Source organism: Ranitomeya variabilis, chromosome 6, assembly GCF_051348905.1.
Source record: "Ranitomeya variabilis isolate aRanVar5 chromosome 6, aRanVar5.hap1, whole genome shotgun sequence".
In the NCBI taxonomy this organism is placed as follows: Eukaryota; Metazoa; Chordata; class Amphibia; order Anura; family Dendrobatidae; genus Ranitomeya; species Ranitomeya variabilis.
This window is the reverse complement of record NC_135237.1, coordinates 351,536,007-351,558,868: the sequence shown is the minus strand read 5'-3', so window position 1 is coordinate 351,558,868 and position 22,862 is coordinate 351,536,007. Positions and strand designations below refer to the sequence as shown.

The window sequence follows — 22,862 nt, the reverse complement described above, 5'->3', positions numbered from 1 at the left end:
ATAGTCAATATCTTTGTAACTCCGAACGTCTTAAAAAAAAAATATATATATATTCCTGCTATTCCATTTGATTGGGCTACACCTCTATGCCTTTAATGTCTCCTCCACCTCCCCCAATACATCCTACATTATTCTTAGTTGTTTTCCTTCATGTAGAATTAACCTACAAGGAAAGAAAGGGTTTATTTTAATTCCGATATTTTTGTCCCATTGACTTGCATTGGTATTGGGTATCGGTATCGGCGATATCCGATATTTTTTGGATATCGGCTGATCCAATCCGATACCGATATTTTTGAATATCGGAAGGTATCGCTCAACACTATACACCACTCACCATCCTCCATCTATTTACCGGGAGACCTGGGGACCTACTTCACCTGTGGGAAGTTATATCATCTGCCTGCCATAACATCGCCCCAGAGCAGGGCCGGACTGGGACTAAAATTCAGCCCTGGCATTTGAAGTTACACAGGCCCACTTGTCACATGGTGACTGTATAATATCTTTGTACACTTGTAGGCAGGGCTGATTTTAGGCAAAGTGGGGCCTTACGCCTAGGCAAAGTTTAAAATGGGGCCCCAAATGCTAACATATTGCACATCACACAAAAGCATTTCGGTTGTATTTACAAGCGCTGAGTTCAGGCCGCTAAATGAGTTTGATCGACAATACTGAAGTTGTTCAACGCTTGTTTCCCGGCCTCTTTCCACCAGCTGAGGAATAATGATGGGACAAAATGATCACTAACAGATCACCATACAGTATCATGTTATCAGCAGCACATCTACAGTTTACGCTGGCGATGTGCTGCTGAGAACAATGATTTTTGTTCCAGCAAAAACAACCTGAATATGCAGCATTTTACTTGTTTAGTAAAATACACCCCATAGTCCTCCATATATTATAATGTGCACCACAGTCCTCCACATAGTATAATACACTCCCTGTAGTCTTCCATATATTAAAATACACTGTTCAGTCCTCCATATAGCATAATACACTCCTCATAGTCCTCCATATAGCCTAATACACTCCTCATAGTGCTCCATATAGTATAATGCACCGCCATAGTCATCCATGTAGTACAATTCACTTCCCATAGTATAATGCACCCCATAGTTCTTCATATAGTATAGCGTATTCCCCATAGTCCTCGATACAGTATAATGCAGCCCACATATAGTATAATGCAGCCACCACCCTACAGAATATAATGCAGCCACCCCAGAGTATAATGCAGCCACCCCATAGAATATAATACAGCCCACCTCCCCATAAAATATAATGTAGCCCCCATAGAATATAATGCAGCCCCCGTAGTATATAACACAGCCTCCCCATAGAATAGAATGTACCCCCACAATAGTATATAACAGCCACATAGTATATAACACGGCCTCCCCCAAAGAATATAATATACCCCCCATAGTATATAGCACAACCCGCATAGCAGATAACACAGCCCATGTAGCAGTATACAGCACAGCCCACGTAGCAGTATACAGCACAGCCCACTTAGCAGTATACAGCACAGCCCACTTAGCAGTATAGAGCACAGCCCACACAGTAGTATACAGCACTGCCCACACATTAGTATACAGCACAGCCCACACAGTAGTATACAGCACTTTCCACACAGTAGTATACAGCACTGCCCACACAGTAGTATACAGCACTGCCCACACAGTAGTATACAGCACAGCCCACATAGTAGTATACAGCAAAGCCCACACACTAGTATATAGAACAGCCCACATAGTAGTATACAGCAGAGCCCACATATCTCCTCCCCCCCAGAATGGCCCCACAGTCCAGTAAAAAAAAAACAAAAAACACAAGCTCCTCACCTTTCCTCTTGCCCGCGTTGCTCCCTGCTCCTGTCTTGGCGGCTGCCGCTGCACTGCCTGAGACACAGTGAGTGTGCGCGAACCTGCAGTGTCAGAGGCAGAGCGGGGAATGATGGGAGAGGGAGTGTCAGCGGATGCTCTCTCCTCCATCATTGCATTCAACTGTACCGGCATCATAGACGGCGGTATAGTTGAATGCGGCGGCGGCGCTGGGGGAGGGAAGGGTGTGTCGGCACGCAGCGGTCTACTACTGGCACCGGCCCTTCTGGCATTTGCCTGAACTGCCCGATGGCCAGTCCAGCCCTGCCCTAGAGGATCCCTTTAAGCAACGTTGGTCATCCCTGACCGAATACTACAGGTGGCATCACAAACTTTCCTAATTTAAAAAACCCCTTTAAAGACCTTCCCTTTAACATGGGCACCCAGGGCCACAGACCGGGTCTTCGCTGTGACACGTCCCTTTAAGTAACGGACCCGGTACCGAGTACCCCACGTCCCCTGGCGGGCGACTCACCAGCACTTTTCTGCTATGACTGATATATATAGTCACACAACTTACCAAAAGCCTTGGCGACATCTCCTGGGCAACTGCAGCCACCGTCCTATAAAAAAATAAAAAATAACTCGATTAATTTTAACTATGTGACCACTACTACTTGTGTCTTATGATTATTTGCACACGCATAGGCTACGTTCCCACAATGAGTTTTTGGTGCGTTTTTGATGTTGCAGATTTTCTGCACTTATTATTTAAATTTTGTTACTTGCCTTTTTGTGTGCAATTTTTTAGCATGCATTTTTATCTAACTTTTGACTCGTTTTTTGTTGTTTTGGTTTGTCGTGCTTTAAATAAGTTGCTTTGTCTTTCCTGTAATTTGGCTTTGATAAAACTTTATTGACATACTTGGGTGAGGATTACATGCATATTTGATGAGTTTCTGCTGCAGAAACGCACTTAAAGTGCATGTGCATTTTTTACCTGCAGATTTTCCGTATCTAAAGCAAATCTATGGGGAAAATCTGCATGGAATACTCAGCGTACCCGCAATAGAAATTGACATGCAGCGGATTTGATACCGGCACCACAGGTGAGTTTATGCTGCATTAAAAAGATGCACAGTGGCCTTGAGATTTCTATAAAACCCTTGCACTTTTCCACAATTGTTAGACACTGCATTAAAATACACAGCATCAAAAACTCTCCAAAAGCTCATCGTGGGAACATAGCTTTAAGGATAACGGACAGACACGATAAGAACATTGCTAAGTTATAAAACTGTAAATTACACTTTTAATGTAGTTCTGGTGAGCAACTCCACATTATTACAACAACCTTCATGAAAATAATCCCTGCAGAAATTCAGAAAATGTAAAATTGATTTGACAAAACTGTCTGAGGTAAGTGGTTTCCCACGGATCCCAATTAGCGCAACCTAAGCAGGAAGCGTAGATCCTGATCACCATCTAGTGAGAGGAATTAAAACTGCACTAAGTCTGAGAGTGCTTTCTGGAATTTGTCTTTTCAAACCCTTTGCCAAACCTTACAGTAAAATGATGCAATGTTACACACTGATAAGCCGCAAGGCTGCCTGAGAACGGCTGTCCGGGAATCTCTGACTGCAGCTGCTACATTAATGTATTAAACATTTGAGCCAAAAAACATAATCATCCTGGAAGTGGAATGTGTCTAATACGAGAAACTGACAACAAAAAGATTAGAATCCTAACATTTATATTTTTCTATAGTTGTTTTTTTGTTGTTGTTTCACGAAAATACTGTCTTGTGAAAGTGGCCCATGAAAGGAATTACTTTAACCTTTTCACCCTCTGGCGATTTTCCATCCAGGTAGCCATTTGAGGACTTGTTTTTTGCAGGATGAGTTGTCCTTTTGAATGACACCATTTGTTTTATCATGTGATGCACTGGGAAGCAGAAAAAAGATTCCAAGATTTTTGAAATTGCAAAAAAAGGTGCAATTTCACAATCTCTTTTTTTGGTGGTGGTGGTGGGGGGCGGTAGGGGTTATTTAGCATGCTCACAATTTGGTAAAACTGACCTGGCAATATTATTATCCAGGTCAGTATGATTGAGCAGATCCCAAACATGTATATATTTTTTTTATTTGAGTGGTAAAAAAAAATAGAAAAATTTTAAAAAAGAAAAACCTTTGCTTGTGTCGCCATTTCCCGAGGCTAAAAACATTTTCATTTTTTCATGAGATGGAGCTGGGTGAGGGTTTATTTTTTGTGCCCTGAGCTGATATATTTACTGATACCATTTTTGGGTAGATACAATGTTTTCATCGCCTTTTATTGCATTTTATTACAATGTGCGGACACCAAAAAAACATAATTCTGTTGGTTGAATTCTTTTCTCGTTACACCATTTACCAATAGAATTAATTAATTTTATATTTTGATAGATCGAATTTTTACAAGAGATGCAAATATGCATAATTTTTATTTCTTTAATTATTTTATTTTTAAGGGGGTATTTTTTCATATTTAAAAAAAAATATTTAAAAACTTTTTACTGTATTTAACAGTACTTGAAGCTGCGAGCATCTGACAGTTTTTTCTATACATATCAGTGCATTTTTCCTTTCCTAGCCACGCTGATTGATACTTCAGCAGTATTCAACCAAAATGGGGTATCACCAGGGCCGGACTGGGACTAAAATTCAGCCCTGGCATTTGAAGTTACACAGGCCCACTTGTCACATGGTGACTGTATAATATCTTTGTACACTTGTAGGCAGGGCCGGTTTTAGGCAAAGTGGGGCCCTAGGCAAAGTTTAAAATGGGTCCCCAAATGCTAACATATTGCACATCACACAGAAGCCTTTCTGTTGTATTTACGTGCGCTGAGTTCAGGCCGCTAAACGAGTTTGATCGACAATACTGAAGTTGTTCAATGCTTGTTTCCCGGCCTCTTTCCACCAGCTGAGGAATAATGATGAGACAGAACGATCACTAATAGATCACCATACAGTATCATGTTTTCAGCAGCACATCTACAGTTTACACTGGCAATGTGCTGCTGACAACAAGGCTTTTTGTTCCAGCAAAAACAATCCGAATATGCAGCATTTTACTTGTTTAGTAAAATACACCCCATAGTCCTCCATATATTATAATGTGCTCCATAGTCCTCCATATAGTATAATACACTCCCTATAGTCCTCCATATATTAAAATACACTGCTCAGTCCTCCACATAGTATAATACACTCCTCATAGTCCTCCATATAGCATAATACAATCCTCATAGTCCTCCATATAGCATAATACAATCCTCATAGTGCTCCATATAGTATAATGCACCGCCACAGTCATCCATGTAGTACAATTCACTTCCCATAGTATAATGCACCCCATAGTTCTTCATATAGTATAACGTATTCCCCATAGTCCTCGATACAGTAAAATGCAGCCCACATATAGTATAATGCAGCCACCCCAGAGTATAATGCAGCCACCCCAGAGTATAATGCAGCCACCCCAGAGTATAATGCAGCCACCCCAGAGTATAATGCAGCCACCCCACAGAGTATAATGCAGCCACCCCAGAGTATGTAACCCCCATAGAATATAATACAGCCCACCTCCCCATAATATATAATGTAGCCCCCCATAGAATATAATGCAGCCCCCCATAGTATATAACGCAGCCTCCCCCATAGAATATAATATACCCCCACAATAGTATATAACACAGCCACATAGTACATAACATGGCCTCCCCCATAGAATATAATATACTCCCCATAGTATATAGCAAAGCCCGCATATTATATAGCACAAACCGCATAGTATACAGCACAGCCTGCATACTATAGCACAGCTCGCGTAGTAGATAACACAGCCCACACAGCAGTATTCAGCACAGACCACACAGTAGTATACAGCACAGACCACACAGTAGTATACAGCACAGCCCACAGAGTAATATATACAGCACAGCCCACAAAGTAATATAAACAGCACAGCCCACAAAGTAATATATACAGCACAGCCCACAGAGAACTATATACAGCACAGCCCACAGAGAACTATATACAGCACAGCCCACAGAGAACTATATAAAGCACAGCCCAGAGTACTATATACAGCACAGCCCAGAGTACTATATAAAGCACAGCCCAGAGAGTACTATATACAGCACAGCCCAGAGAGTACTATATACAGCACAGCCCAGAGAGTACTATATACAGCACAGCCCAGAGAGTACTATATACAGCACAGCCCACAGAGTACTATATACAGCACAGCCCACAGAGTACTATATATATATATACAGCACAGCCCACAGAGTACTATACACAGCACAGCCCAGAGAGTACTATATACAGCACAGCCCACAGAGTACTATACACAGCACAGCCCACAGAGTACTATATACAGCACAGCCCAGAGAGTACTATATACAGCACAGCCCACAGAGTACTATACACAGCACAGCCCACAGAGTACTATATACAGCACAGCCCACAGAGTACTATATACAGCACAGCCCACAGAGTACTATATACAGCACAGCCCACAGAGTACTATATACAGCACAGCCCACAGAGAACTATATACAGCACACAGTAGTATACAGCACAGAGCACAGCCCACAGAGAACTATATACAGCCCACAGTAGTATACAGCACAGAGCACAGCCCACAGAGAACTATATACAGCACAGAGCACAGCCCACAGAGAACTATATACAGCCCACAGTAGCATACAGCACAGAGCACAGCCCACAGATAACTATATACAGCCCACAGTAGTATACAGCACAGCCCACAGAGAGCTATATACAGCCCACAGTAGTATACCGCAGAGCACAGCCCACAGAGAACTATATACAGCCCACAGCAGTATACAGCACAGAGCACAGCCCACAGAGAACTATATACAGCCCACAGCAGTATACAGCACAGAGCACAGCCCACAGAGAACTATATATAGCACAGAGCACACAGTAGTATACAGCACAGAGCACAGCCCACAGAGAGCTATATACAGCCCACAGCAGTATACAGCACAGAGCACAGCCCACAGAGAACTATATACAGCCCACAGCAGTATACAGCACAGAGCACAGCCCACAGAGAACTATATACAGCCCACAGCAGTATACAGCACAGAGCACAGCCCACAGAGAGCTATATACAGCCCACAGTAGTATACAGCACAGAGCACAGCCCACAGATAACTATATACAGCACAGAGCACAGCCCACAGAGAACTATATACAGCCCACAGTAGCATACAGCACAGAGCACAGCCCACAGATAACTATATACAGCCCACAGCAGTATACAGCACAGAGCACAGCCCACAGAGAGCTATATACAGCCCACAGTAGTATACAGCACAGAGCACAGCCCACAGAGAACTATATACAGCCCACAGCAGTATACAGCACAGAGCACAGCCTACAGAGAACTATATACAGCCCACAGTAGTATACAGCACAGAGCACAGCCCACAGATAACTATATACAGCCCACAGCAGTATACAGCACAGAGCACAGCCCACAGAGAACTATATACAGCCCACAGCAGTATACAGCACAGAGCACAGCCCACAGAGAGCTATATACAGCCCACAGCAGTATACAGCACAGAGCACAGCCCACAGAGAGCTATATACAGCCCACAGTAGTATACAGCACAGAGCACAGCCCACAGAGAACTATATACAGCCCACAGCAGTATACAGCACAGAGCACAGCCCACAGAGAGCTATATACAGCCCACAATAGTATACAGCACAGAGCACAGCCCACAGAGAACTATATATAGCCCACAGCAGTATACAGCACAGAGCACAGCCCACAGAGAGCTATATACAGCCCACAGCAGTATACAGCACAGAGCACAGCCCACAGAGAACTATATACAGCCCACAGCAGTATACAGCACAGAGCACAGCCCACAGAGAACTATATACAGCCCACAGCAGTATACAGCACAGAGCACAGCCCACAGAGAGCTATATACAGCCCACAGTAGTATACAGCACAGAGCACAGCCCACAGATAACTATATACAGCACAGAGCACAGCCCACAGAGAACTATATACAGCCCACAGTAGCATACAGCACAGAGCACAGCCCACAGATAACTATATACAGCCCACAGCAGTATACAGCACAGAGCACAGCCCACAGAGAGCTATATACAGCCCACAGTAGTATACAGCACAGAGCACAGCCCACAGAGAACTATATACAGCCCACAGCAGTATACAGCACAGAGCACAGCCTACAGAGAACTATATACAGCCCACAGTAGTATACAGCACAGAGCACAGCCCACAGATAACTATATACAGCCCACAGCAGTATACAGCACAGAGCACAGCCCACAGAGAACTATATACAGCCCACAGCAGTATACAGCACAGAGCACAGCCCACAGAGAGCTATATACAGCCCACAGCAGTATACAGCACAGAGCACAGCCCACAGAGAGCTATATACAGCCCACAGTAGTATACAGCACAGAGCACAGCCCACAGAGAACTATATACAGCCCACAGCAGTATACAGCACAGAGCACAGCCCACAGAGAGCTATATACAGCCCACAATAGTATACAGCACAGAGCACAGCCCACAGAGAACTATATACAGCCCACAGCAGTATACAGCACAGAGTACAGCCCACAGAGAACTATATACAGCCCACAGTAGTATACAGCACAGAGCACAGCCCACAGAGAGCTATATACAGCCCACAGCAGTATACAGCACAGAGCACAGCCCACAGAGAACTATATACAGCCCACAATAGTATACAGCACAGAGCACAGCCCACAGAGAACTATATACAGCCCACAGCAGTATACAGCACAGAGCACAGCCCACAGAGAGCTATATACAGCCCACAGTAGTATACAGCACAGAGCACAGCCCACAGAGAACTATATACAGCCCACAGTAGTATACAGCACAGAGCACAGCGCACAGAGAACTATATACAGCCCACAGCAGTATACAGCACAGAGCACAGCCCACAGAGAACTATATACAGCCCACAGCAGTATACAGCACAGAGCACAGCCCACAGAGAACTATATACAGCCCACATCTCTTCTCTTCCTCCCCTCACCTCCTCCGAGAATGGCCCCACAGTCCAGAAAAAAAAAAACTCTCCTCACCTCTCCTCGTGCCCAGCGTTGCTTCCTGGTTCCTGCTCCTGTCTCAGCAGCTGCAGTCTGCCCGGGACACAGCAGGTGCGCGATGATATGACATCATCGCGCACCCGCAGTGTCAGAGGCAGAGCGGGGAATGATGGGAGAGGAGCGTCTGTAGACGCTCTCTCCTCCATCATTGCATTCAACTGTACCGGCGTCTATACGCCGGTATAGTTGAATGCGACGGCGGGGGCGGCGGATTGAGCGGCCCACCACTGGCACCGGCCCTTCTGGCATTTGCCAGAAGTGCCCTATGGCCAGTCCGGCCCTGGGTATCACTGTATTTGAGAGAGATTGTGCAGCGCCCCAGAGTCCTGGTCATTGCAGTAATGTCGTTCCTCCACCAGGGGGAGTGATATTATGTCTGAAGATAACAAAGGAGATCTACCTACCAGGTATCACAAACCATACACTACACTTCACACTCCAGACCTCCAGGGGGAGCCTTGCTCCTATCTACTAGGGCACTCCTAACAGAAGGGTAAAACTCGTGGGCTGGATAGTGAGAGAGATGCTGGCTGGGCTTTGCCCAGGCAACACCTGTCAGGCAGACAGGGGGAAAGGAGGAACATCTGAGCTGCAGACAGAGGGTCCCTGTCAGGGGTGGGATCCTGACAGAGGCCTATCGGGACAGAAAGCTACGGAGCTGCGCCTGCCCCACGTGCGGCAGCATCCTAAGAAAGAACACGAAGAGAATTGTATTGTAGAGAGTGAGAAACGAAGTCACAGCACAAGGAGAAAACACCAGGAGGAGTTCTGCCCTGAAATAGGCTGCCTCCTTCTGAGGCGCGTAGCCGGTGGCCGGAACACCGAGGGAGTAATTGACTCTACGCATTACTTCAGAGACCGGCAGGACAGTCAATTCCAAGTTGGCTGCCCGACCTTAATACCTAAGAAGACACAGTGGCAAATTGTGGGGGTCGGGGCATCTCTAGGGTCCCTATAAACAAGCCTCAGGCCATCAGTCATACGGGTTTGTCCTATCCATACCATCTGGGGGACAAAGAGGAAGAAATAGCATCTAGAACATCTACAAGAGTTGTGAGGACCTTACCAAGTTGCTCAGCAGGGAGGGACTACAACACACAGGTGCTAGTAGGAAGGCTACTGATTTCCACCTGGATAAGGGGACTCTGGATTTGCCTTCGGACCGGCTGGACTCTGCCTACCCTGTGGTCTGTACCCTGGACTGTGGATGCTGAAGCTTCCAGTAACAGGTAAAGAGACTGCAACCTTGTGTCCACGTTATTTCCTGCGCTTTGCAACTGCCACCATCACCATCTACACTTCTGGGAAGCCCTGGGGATACACTTCACCTGTGGGAAGGTATACCATCTAGCTGCCATGACATCACCCCAGTGGACCCCTAAGCAGCGTCGGTCACCCTGACCAAATACCACAGGTGGCGTCACGAACACTTCCCCTTTTAATACGGATGTCCCTAGGGCCACGGAACGGGTCAGCCACCGTGACATCCCCATCGAGAACCGAAGGGCCCGGTTCCGAGTTCCCCTAGCCCTGGGGGTGATCCAATTGCATACCAAATTGTATGATCCATTTTATTTTATTAGCAAGTGTGAAAAATTTGAGTCTAAAGCCACATTATAGCATACTTTTTTTTTCCTTTTCCCGGCTCAATCCTATAAAATTCTGTGATGAATATGTGGGTTAAAATGTTCACCACACCCCTGTTTAAATTCTTAGGCTATGTGCCCACATTGCAGAAATGCTGTGGAAATTTCCGCAGCATTTCAGCAACTCCCTGCCGCGGGTAAAACGCATGCGGAATTCACATGCGTTTTCCCGCAAAACACAAGCATTTTGCAAGCGTTTTTAGCTTGAAGAATGCTTGCGTTGTCCAAGCGATTTGACCGCGACGTCATCCTAGGTGATTCGTGCAATGCATCCCTGGGAACGGAAGCCGCCACGTGCACAACTGAGAGTCGGGAGGACTGCGGGGGCCATCAGAAGGTAAGTATATCCCTATTTTTTATTTTAATTCATTTTTTTACAGGGATATTGTACCATCCGCACATGAAGTGCTCGCTTTACGCATGGTGGGCATAGCCACATGCGTAAATTGAGCGTTTCAGTGCAATCCTATGGCTGTGGAATCGCCACGATTCTGCAGAAATAATGAGCATGCTGCGGATTTTACTGCTATGCGATTCCGCAGCGGGAAAATCTGCAGAATGGGCACAGCAAATGTGGAATCCCATAGGATTGCATGGGAATGCGTTTTTTAGCGTTTCCGCTGCGGCAAAGAAGGCGGCAGAAAAGCATAAAAAATGGAACGTGGGCACACAGCCTAAGAGGGGTTTAGTTTTCACAATAATTTGAGGAGAACAGTTTTTAAAATGGTATCACTTCTGACAGTTTTCAATATGACATCAAAGTCATTTCAGAACTGTATACTTCCATAAAGAATCCTAACAAAATAAAAGAACATTTGAAAAAAAGTAGACATTTGGCAAATGTTGTTTATTAACTTTGTGTGTGATATAACTACATGGTTTAAAGATATAAGTATTTAAAATTTGAAAATTGCTATTTCTTTCCAAATTTTCATAAAGAAATAATCAACCTTATTTTATCATCATTAACCTGAAGTACAAAGTGAAAGGCTGCAGTGCAGCCAATCAACAAGCATTTGGCTGTGGGCACTTCTGGAGCCATCACAACCATGCCAAGTGTTGGCATGGCAGTGATCAGCTGGCACACCACGTGACCGGGTGTATGCAAAGTGCCCTAACAGCTTGGTACAGTGTGCTTTAACAGCCTGGTGCAGAGTACCCTAACAGCCTAGTGCAGAGTTCCCTAACAGCCTGGTGCAGAGTTCCTTAACAGCCTGGTGCACAGTACAATCACAGCCTTCTGCATAGTGCCCTAACAGCCTGGTGCAGAGTGCCCAACAGCCTTGTGCAGAGTTCTCTAACAGCCTGGTGCACAGTGCCCTAACAGCCTAGTGCAGACTTCCCTGACAGCCTAGTTCAGTCCGTAACAGCTTAGTGCAGAGTTCCCTTACAGGCTGGTGCACAGTGCCCTAATAGCCTGGTGCACAGTCCACTAACAATCTGGTGCAGAGTGCCCTAAGAGCATGGCACACAATGACCTAATGGCCTGGTGCAGAATTCCCTAACCACTTAGTGCAGAGTGCCCTAACAGCCTGGTGCAGAGTGTCCTAACACAGCCTGGCGCAGAGTGCCAAAACACAGCGTGTTGCAGAGAACCCTAACACAGCCTGACGCAGAATGCCCAACAGCCTGTTGCACAGTGCCCTAACAGCCTGCTGCACAGTGCCCTAATAGCCTGGTGTGTAATAGAGTGCAGGGTTGAGTATGTCACCATGAAACAGACAGACCAACTGTTGAGGGGAATTTATTAACAGGAGTAAGATTCTCCTTGCAGGGAGTAAACAGGGGGTTAATAGAGATAAAGCAAACAGTAAACAGTTAAGAGGAATCAAAATAGTTAAAGAGTGTTCTTGTAACTTATCAGTCCAGGGAGGTCCTGAATCATACCTCCCAACCTTTGAAGATGGGAAAGAGGGCAAAGTTTGCGGCGCGCGAAGCGCGCCGCGGCAAATTTTAGGCCACGCCTCTGACCACACCCATTCATAATTAGTCACACCCATATCCACGTCCCAAGCACACCCATTTAGCACTGCTGATCACACTGTTTCATATACAATAGTTATAAACAAAAAAATATGGCCACACAGTGCTCCATACTGTATAATGACCACACATGATGCCCCATACTGTATAATGGCCACACATGACGCTCCATACTGTATAATGAACACACATGACGCTCCATACTGTATAATGACCGCATGCATACTGTATAATGGCCGCACATGATGCTCCATACTGTATAATGACCGCACATGATGCTCCATACTGTATAATGACCGCACATGATGCTCCATACTGTATAATGGCCGCACATGATGCTCCATACTGTATAATGACCGCATGCATACTGTATAATGGCCGCACATGATGCTCCATACTGTATAATGAACGCACATGATGCTCCATACTGTATAATGACCGCACATGATGCTCCATACTGTATAATGACCGCACATGATGCCCCATATTGTATAATGACCGCACATGATGCTCCATACTGTATACTGGCTGCACATGATGCTCCATATTGTATAATGACCGCACATGATGCTCCATACTGTATACTGGCTGCATATGATGCTCCATACTGTATAATGAACACACATGATGCTCCATACTGTATAATGGCCACACATGATGCTCCATATTGTATAATGACCGCACATGATGCTCCATACTGTATAATGACCGCACATGATGCTCCATACTGTATACTGGCCGCACATGATGCTCCATACTGTATAATGACCGCACATGATGCTCCATACTGTATAATGACCGCACATGATGCTCCATACTGTATACTGGCTGCACATGATGCTCCATACTGTATAATGACTGCACATGATGCTCCATATTGTATAATGACCGCACATGATGCTCCATACTGTATACTGGCTGCACATGATGCTCCATACTGTATAATGAACACACATGATGCTCCATACTGTATAATGGCCACACATGATGCTCCATATTGTATAATGACCGCACATGATGCTCCATACTGTATACTGGCTGCACATGATGCTCCATACTGTATAATGACCGCACATGATGCTCCATACTGTATAATGACTGCACATGATGCTCCATACTGTATAATGACCGCACATGATGCTCCATACTGTATAATGACCACACATGATGCTCCATATTGTATAATGACCGCACATGATGCTCCATACTGTATCATACTGTATACTGGCTGCACATGATGCTCCTTACTGTATAATGACTGCACATGATGCTCCATATTGTATAATGACCACACATGATGCTCCATACTGTATACTGGCTGCACATGATGCTCCATATTGTATAATGACCGCACATGATGCTCCATACTGTATAATGACTGCACATGATGCTCCATACTGTATAATGACCCCACATGATGCTCCATACTGTATTATGGCCACAGTTCTCCATACTGTATAATGACATACAGGCACGCAGCTCACACACATGCAGCATCACACACACACAGTATCACACATACACACGCAGCATCACAAACGCAGCTCACAAACACATGCAGCTTTGACACAAATGCATCACACATGCAGCCATCACACACACACACAGCCATCACACACACACGCAGTCATCACACACACACGCAGCCATCACACACACACACGCAGCCATCACACAAACACGCAGTCATCACACACACACGCAGTCATCACACACACGCAGCCATCACACACACACACGCAGCCATCACACACACACACGCAGCCATCACACACGCAGCCATCACACACACACACACACGCAGCCATCACACACACACACACACGCAGCCATCACACACATGCAGCCATCACACACACCCAGCCATCACACACACACACACACACACACCCAGCCATCACACACACACACTCAGCCATCACACACACACACCCAGCCATCACACACACACACCCAGCCATCACACACACACCCAGCCATCACACACACCCAGCCATCACACACACCAGATACCTCATACACACATGACACACACACAAATGCAGCATCACACATCTCACACACACACACACATCACACACACACACAATCTCCTCTGTGGTGCAGGGGCGGCTGATCTGTCCATGTGCAGCTCTTCAGTTTCTCCGGCTGCTCACAGCTCTGCACTGTCCCGGCACCTCCCCCGTCTCTCCTTCTCTGCCGGGATAGCAGCTAAGAGCAGGAGACGCCGGAGCTCTGTGCACACACCTCAGGTAGTGAGTCGCTGACCTCTCATCTTGATCGCTGCTGGCTCTCTTCCTCAGCGTGGCACACACAGGGGGCGGGGGCGGGGGAGGGAATCGGTCGGGAGGAGACCCAGCATGTATAAGAAAAAAAAAACAGCCACAAACCTAATCGGGCTCTCTCTACGTCCCGGAAGTGGGCGGGGCTTCACCGGCGGCCGCAAATTCGGGATTTTAAATGCCCGAAGCGGGACAGCGGGACCCCGGTGCCAAAGCGGGACTGTCCCGCTGAAATCGGGACGGTTGGGAGGTATGCCTGAATGGAGGGTCCTTATTCCAACGTGGGTACAGTCACCAGCAGCACTTGAGATCCTGAAGTCTCTCCTCTGTTTCCTGGGAACTGGAGACTCCGGGGTTAAGTCTTTGCAGTCTTTTCTCCCAGTGAAGCTGGAAGCAGGAAGTAACACAGCCACTCTGCTGCGAGTCTCTGTATATCAGGCTGGCAGTCTTTCTGCAGTAGCAATGCTACACACACACTGACGGGGCTGCCTGCTCAGGTCACTGTCGGGGGATACGTCTTCTCTGATTACGGAGGCTTCCAAGTCCACACTCTCACATCCAGCCTTCACTACGGCTGGTATCTCAGCCTCAGTGCCCACACGGGGAGCACTCTCTCTTGGGGAGCGCGGCGCTGCAGCCTGCTTTCTCTCTGGCACGCTGTCCCCTCTGTCTCGCGTGCTCTGCTCTCCTGCTCTTTTCTGACCACACCCCACTCTCTTCCTCTCTGCCCCCAGCAGTCCCATGGTCCCTTCTGTCCAGGGCAGAAAGTCTTCCCCCCAACAACCCATCTGTCTGACTAAGTGGTTCCAGGTAAGGAGCAGGGAAAGCAACCTCCTTACAGGTGCACAGTGCCCTAACAACCTGGTGCACAGTGTTATAACAGCCTTGTGTGTGGCACCCCAGGAGTCTGTATAAATTAAATAAACTCCGGCACACTACAGGTGTTCTGAGCTTGTATATTATTTTATTTTATTTTGTTCCAAAAACAAGATGGTGGGGTTCCACAGGACACGAATTTGTGACTCCAGTGACAGACTTATATATATTTGACGTTTCGGTTTATTAGCCTTTTTCAAGAAACATCTGTCCTTCATGTAGCTGTGGTAAGTAGAAAAAAGGGAATCCCACTTTAGCCGACAATCAATGGTGCTACCGCACATGTATCCTATGAGGAGGGTCCAAGGAAAAGCTTGCAGCCGCAAGCATGGTAACAGAGTTACAAATTCCTGTCCTGTGGAACCCCACCATCTTGTTTTTGGAACAAAATAAAATAGAATAATATACAAGCTCAAAACACCTGTAGTGTGCCGGATTTTATTTAATTTATGCAAAAAGAAAAAAAAAAGAGCATGAACCGCACATTTCTGTGACCACCCTTTTAAGTACCGCCGGACACGGCCCAAGTAACCTGTGGTCCTATGGGGTGCTCCATGTGCATGGTGTCCTAACAGCCTGGAGAAGAGTTCCCTAATAGTCTGGTGCAGAGTATCCTAACACAGCTTGGTGCAGAGTGCCCTAATAGCCTGGTGCAGAGTATCCTAACACAGCCTGGTGCAGAGTGCCCTAATAGCCTGCTGCAGAGTATCCTAACACAGCCTGGTGCAGAGTGCCCTAATAGCCTGGTGCAGAGTATCCTAACACAGCCTGTTTAAGAGTACCCTATGAGTGTAATTATCAGTTATGCACTTTCTCTTCTCTACTGTGCACTTTTTTGCAGTGCAAAAAATTAGGAGAGCATCCAATAGGGCAGTGATTTTCAACCTTTTTTGAGCCGCGGCACGTTTTTATACTTAAAAAATCCCGAGGCACACCACCAACCAAAATGGCACAAAATGGTGCGTCCAGGTTTGAGATGAAAGTCTGCAGTCATTCTATGTGACTGCAGGCTTTTGAATTCTCACAGCGCAAGCACTGCACACTTTCAGGATTCTCCCTTGCCGGTGGCCAGAGTGGACGGTCATGACAGCACAAGTATGTGATTTGGATACTTCTGGTCACATTCTAACTAGACGTGTCCGGCCTCAGTCAATTCATTTTCATTGAATGAGGCCACACATGTCTAGTCAGCACGTGACCGCATGTATGTAAATCACCAACATCAGAGAATTATGATAGCAGTGTGCACTGTGAGAATTCAGAAGTCTGCAGTCACATAGTATGACTGCAGACTCATCACAACCTTGGACATCCCCTTTAATGTTCCTAACAAATAAAAATGAGAATTAGTATCACAAAAAAAACACATTTACATCCAGGTACCTGATAGATGACGTTGTTTGTGGAGTCGCCTCTTTCTTTTCATCTTCACCTTGTCCAGATGCCATGATGACTCTTCTCATCCACCGGCAGAGCTCGTTTCTGCAGAATTCCATCTTCTCCTGTCTTCTGCAGCACATCCCGACACAACACCCTTAAAGATAGCAGTGTTATTATAATGCTCCGGAATAACAATATCTGCCCTAGGCTGAGCCTCTGAGTAAATAATTGCCCCTCACTTTATTCCCAGCACATAATATGACCCTCACTGTCCCTCTTATGGTACATGCCATCCACACTACCCTCTCTCTCTTTTCCATACTTCACACTGCCTTCTCATACGGTGTCCCTCATAGAGAGCCCAGTCTCTCTACTGTGCCCCTTCATTACACTCCTCCTACTTGGCATACTGTCTCCTCCTGGCTGTTACCCTCACACTACTCAGTATCTATTATGTGTCCACTCACACTTTCATCCCCCCATACTGTCTGCACACATTTCTAATAGCCTCCTCCTGTACATCCCCCCCCCTGCTAACATACCCCTTTGCTCTCTCCATATTTCCTCCTCACACATTCCCCCCTCACACATTCCCCCGACTCGCCATACTGTCCTCACACATCACATCACCATTGCTCCCAGTACTGTCAGCACACATTTTTCCCCTCGCTACTGTGTCCACCCCCATCTCCCCACTCACCCCCACAGAATATATCCACTGCCCTTCCGATAGAATAAATCCATCCCCTTCCACAGAATAAATGCACCCTGCCCCACACATGCTAAATAAATTCCAGCCCCCCCCCCACGTACACACTGAATAAATCCCCCACACACACTGAATAAATCCCCCCACACACTGAATAAATCCCCCCACACACTGAATAAATCCCCCCACACACTGAATAAATCCCCCACATACTCCCCATAAACCCACCCCACGCTGAATCTTCGGTGTCTTCAGCTCCACAGCACAGGAGCACTTACCACCAAGTCTCTTCTTTCTCCTGCGCGCCGGATAGTGACGTCAGCAGCGTGATCACATGACTTGATCACGCTGCTGGCGTCGCTCTGACCCGGCAGTCAGAGCCTCAATTGTACTCGCAGCTGGTAGATGTCTGCGAGTACAATTGATCTCCGGGAGCCGGCGCGCTGCAGCTTCTCTGTGCCGGCTGTCAGCTTGACAGTCGGCACAGAGAACAGCTGACTCCCGTTCCCCACGGCACACCCGACCATGTGTCGCGGCACACTAGTGTGCCGCGGCACACTGGTTGAAAAACACTGCAATAGGGGACGTGGACATGGTGCTGCTGGTGGTGGTGTAGTTGCTGCAGAGAGAGGACGTGGTCGTTCTCTGCCTGCTATGCACCCAAATGAAACTTTAGAAAGAAGGAATATAAACCAGCTCACCCGTGATGCATAAACCAATCTTCGGGAGCACAGACCCGCTGTGTCCAAGCGTATAAAGTCCAAAAAAGAAGAGAATGCCCAGCTTCACTGAATCCGTAAAAAAGAGTTTTCCTTATTCACAAACTTTAAACATAGAGGATACAGACTTCAGCACAAACCATATGGGTAAGAATCTCAACGCGTTTCTGGAGACTAAGCTCCCTTAACCCCTTCCCGACATGTGACGGAATAGTACGTCACATGTCGGGACCCCCGCTTTGATGTGCGCTCCGGCGGTGAGCGCACATCAAAGTCGCGACATGTCAGCTGTTTTTTACAGCTGACATGTGCGCGCAATAGCGGCGGGTGAAATCGCGATCACCCGCCGCTATTAACTAGTTAAATGCCGCTGTCAAACTCAGACAGCGGCATTTAACTACCGCATCCGGCCGTGCGGCCGGATATGAGCGCATCGCCGACCCCCGTCACATGATCGGGGGTCGGCGATGTGTCAGGAAGGTAACCATAGAGGTCCTGGAGACCTCTATGGTTACTGATCGCCGGTGGCTGTGAGCGCCCCCCTGTGGTCGGCGCTCACAGCACACCTGCATTTTAGCTACATAACAGCGATCTGATGATCGCTGTTATGTAGCAGAGCCGATCGGGCTGTGCCTGCTTCTAGCCTCCCATGGAGGCTATAGAAGCATGGTAAAAGTTAAAAAAAAAAGTAAAAAAAAATGTGAAAAAAATAAAAAAAATATAAAAGTTTAAATCACCCCCCTTTCGCCCCAATCAAAATAAATCAATAAAAAAACCCCCCAACCTACACATATTTGGTATCGCCGCGTTCAGAATCGCCCGATCTATCAATAAAAAAAAAGCATTAACCTGATCGCTAAACGGCGTAATGAAAAAAAAAATCGAAACGCCAGATTTACGTTTTTTTGATCGCCACGACATTGCATTAAAATGCAATAACGGGCGATCAAAAGAACGTATCTGCACCAAAATGCTATCATTAAAAATGCCAGCTCGGCACGCAAAAAATAAGCCCTCACCCGACCCCAGATCACGAAAAATGGAGACGCTACGGGTATCGGAAAATGGCGCAATTTTATTTATTTATTTTTTTGCAAAGTTTGGAATTTTTTTTCACCACTTAGGTAAAAAAGAACCTAGTCATGTTAGGTGTCTATGAACTCGTACTGACCTGGAGAATCATAATGGCAGGTCAGTTTTAGCATTCAGTGAACCTAGCAAAATAGGCAAGCAAAAAACAAGTGTGGGATTGCACTTTTTTTGCAATTTCACTGCACTTGGAATTTTTTTCCCGTTTTCTAGTACACGACATGGTAAAACCAATGATGTCGTTCAAAAGTACAACTCGTCCCGCAAAAAATAAGCCCTCACATGGCCAAATTGACAGAAAAATAAAAAAGTTATGGCTCTGGGAAGGAGGGGAGCGAAAAACGAAAACGGAAAAACGGAAAAAGCTCCGGGGGTGAAGGGGTTAATCATGTCATGATTAAGGGAGCTTAGTCTCCAGAAACGTGTTGAGATTCTTACCCATATGGCTTGTGCTGAAGTCTGTATCCTCTATGTTTAAAGTTTCTGAATAAAGAAAACTCGTTTTTACGGACTCGGTGAAGCTGGACATTCTCTTCTTTTTTTACCCAAATGAAACACCTTCCTCTGGTGCATGCAGGTGACAGTACATTCTGCGTAATTTCGTAGGCCCGAGTACCTCTGGATGAATGGTGAGGCCAGAACATGTTGAGGCGGTTTTAGCTTGCATGGCTGAGAGTAGCTCCAGTTCATTCGCATTGTCTTTCACCTGGTCCATGGTTGAAAGCGCAGAGTTGGCACCTACGGACTATGGGCATCTGTCTTCCAGCTCACCCCATTGCAAATCAAGTCCCAAGTCATGCAGCAGTTATTTTTGCTTTTTGATGACTCTGCTGGCTGTGGTTCTGTGGACCATCCACCTGGCCCTGCTCCACAAGTGGAAGAGATTGAGTGCACTGATTCCCAAGCACCTATTCAGTTTGAGGTCGAGTACATGAGAAGGCTAGTACACATGGTCAGTGGTCCACCGCAACACATCTCTGGTGATGATGACGAAAACAGGTTCCAACCACTGCATCTTTCTGCAGTGTGCAGACATGCAAGGAGCGAAGGGGTGAGGTATGGGTGGAAGATGATTCAAGGAATGATGAGGTCCTAGACCTGGAATGAAGACCATCTGTGTGACGTGCACAGTTCAGAGGAAGAGGGGCCATGCTGCCCCAGCTGCACAGCAAAAGAGGGAGCAGGGTGTAGAAGCACAGCACCGGGCCAACGAAGTGAGCTCACCAAAGCAAGCTCAATGGAGCTCTCTGGCGTGACATTTCTTCAGGCAGTTTGCTGACAAAAAAAAGTGGCTGGTTTGCATACTGTGCCATCAGAGCCTGAGCACTAACTGCATGACGAGACATCTGAATTCAAAGCATGGGCTGCAGTTGAGTACACACCTGAAAAAACAGGAAAGATCTGAGTCTCCTACTGATTCCTATTCTGCTGCAGTTTCGGCCTCTTCCTCCCACTTCTAATAAACAGGGTCATCAGGCTCACAGCAAAGAGAGGATCTGACAGCACCACCAGCAGTGGCACCATGCACACCATCTCCACACCATCCCATGGAAGTGTTCAGGTGTCTATCCCCTAGACACTGGAAATAAAGAGAAAATAACCCACTACCTACAAGCCCTGGTCCTGAATGGCATTTCCAAATTCCTGACCTTAGAAATGCTGCCATTCCGGTTGGTGGAGACAGTCAGTTTTAAAAAACTGATGGTTTTAAGTGTCCCACAGTTCATGGTTCCAAGCCACCACTACTTTTCCAGGTGAGCAATCCCTGCCCTGCACACAAATATTGTGGACAAAATCATGGATGCACTGCTTCACCAGTAAGCACAGGTTCCTACCTTATGTCCCTGAATTATGAATCCCTGCTAAAATGACAATATACCATCCTTATTTCTGTCACTGGAGCAGGATCTTAAAATGCGGGAATCCAACGCATTCTGGCAGATGCCCTACTTACAGCGTTCCAACCTGATAGCGGTGGCTCAGTTGAAGCACAAGGCAGAGGAGAAGAAAGTCTCCAACACAGCTAGGGCACTGGCACCACCACGAAAGCGATGGTTAGACACAACATCCGATACCACCATCTGATATGGTCTGTATTAGCAGGAGGCAGCGTTTCAACAATATAGTGGAAGAGTATGTGTCTCCACGTACTGAGTGATGGGTCTGCCCTATTTAACTTCTGGGTCTCCACATTGGACACATGGCATTTACTTGCCCTTTACTCTTTGGAGGTGGTGGCCTACTCTGTATTGTGTATTATCGTCACGTGTGTTTAGCATGTCATGGGATGTGAACACAGTCAATATAGGCAAGCTTGCATTCATTAAAATGAACCAGGCATGGATCCCATAGGATTTGCCCGTACCTTTGACTGACAAGAGAAGTATACCAGCCACACCTAGTCATTGTTATACTCCACCGCAGTTAGTTCTATTTGCCGTTCCCAATGTTTTGGGGCCTCTCGAAATTAAAAAAAAAAAAAAGCAAAAACATTGTTGACTACCTACTCCTCCACCTCATCCACGAACACCGTCACATTTACTTCCAACTCCTCCTCCACTTGGACCTCGACCTCCTGGTTCAAGATTATAATTGTTTGTTTGTTTTATTCTGTTATTTTACGTCATTTTCCTAAAACAAACAAACAAAACAAAATACAATAACAGTGTTGGCTACTTCCTTTTCCAGCCACACTGTCTCCTGGTTCTAGATTTTTTTATTATCATTATATGTTATTTTAAAAGGGTTTCCCACTAACTACATTAATTTTATTTAACACTCAATAGATCTTTGAATAATAATAAGTTCCACAATTGGATGTGTTTAAATTTGGATATGTTTAAAAAAATGTTCCTGTGTGGAGATAATCTTATAAATGTGCACCTGCTGTGTACTGTGTTATGCCTGTGTCTGACCGTACAACAGCATGCTCTGATCTGATCATACCACAGCTCCTGGGCAGGAGAGGAAGGAAAAGTGTATACAGATATTACAGCAAGGGATTGCAGCTGATTATTTCTTTGACATCTTTGAATCAGCTGTGATCCTATGCTGTAATGTCTGTATACTCTTTTGCATTCTCCCTTGCGTAGAAACTGTGGTAGGATCAGACTCAGGGGCCTGACGCCCCGTCAGCGTGACACG

General features: G+C 46.2%; 1 protein-coding gene across 1 annotated transcript in view; it reads right to left on the bottom strand.

Moving 5' to 3' along the window:
- GMPR (guanosine monophosphate reductase) overlaps positions 1–22,862 on the bottom strand; it is a 150,580-nt gene that overhangs the window by 72,349 nt on the left and 55,369 nt on the right. The window contains exon 7 of the mRNA XM_077269929.1: positions 2,410–2,452. Coding sequence (XP_077126044.1) covers positions 2,410–2,452 — 43 coding nt within the window. The remainder of the gene's footprint in view (positions 1–2,409; positions 2,453–22,862) is intronic.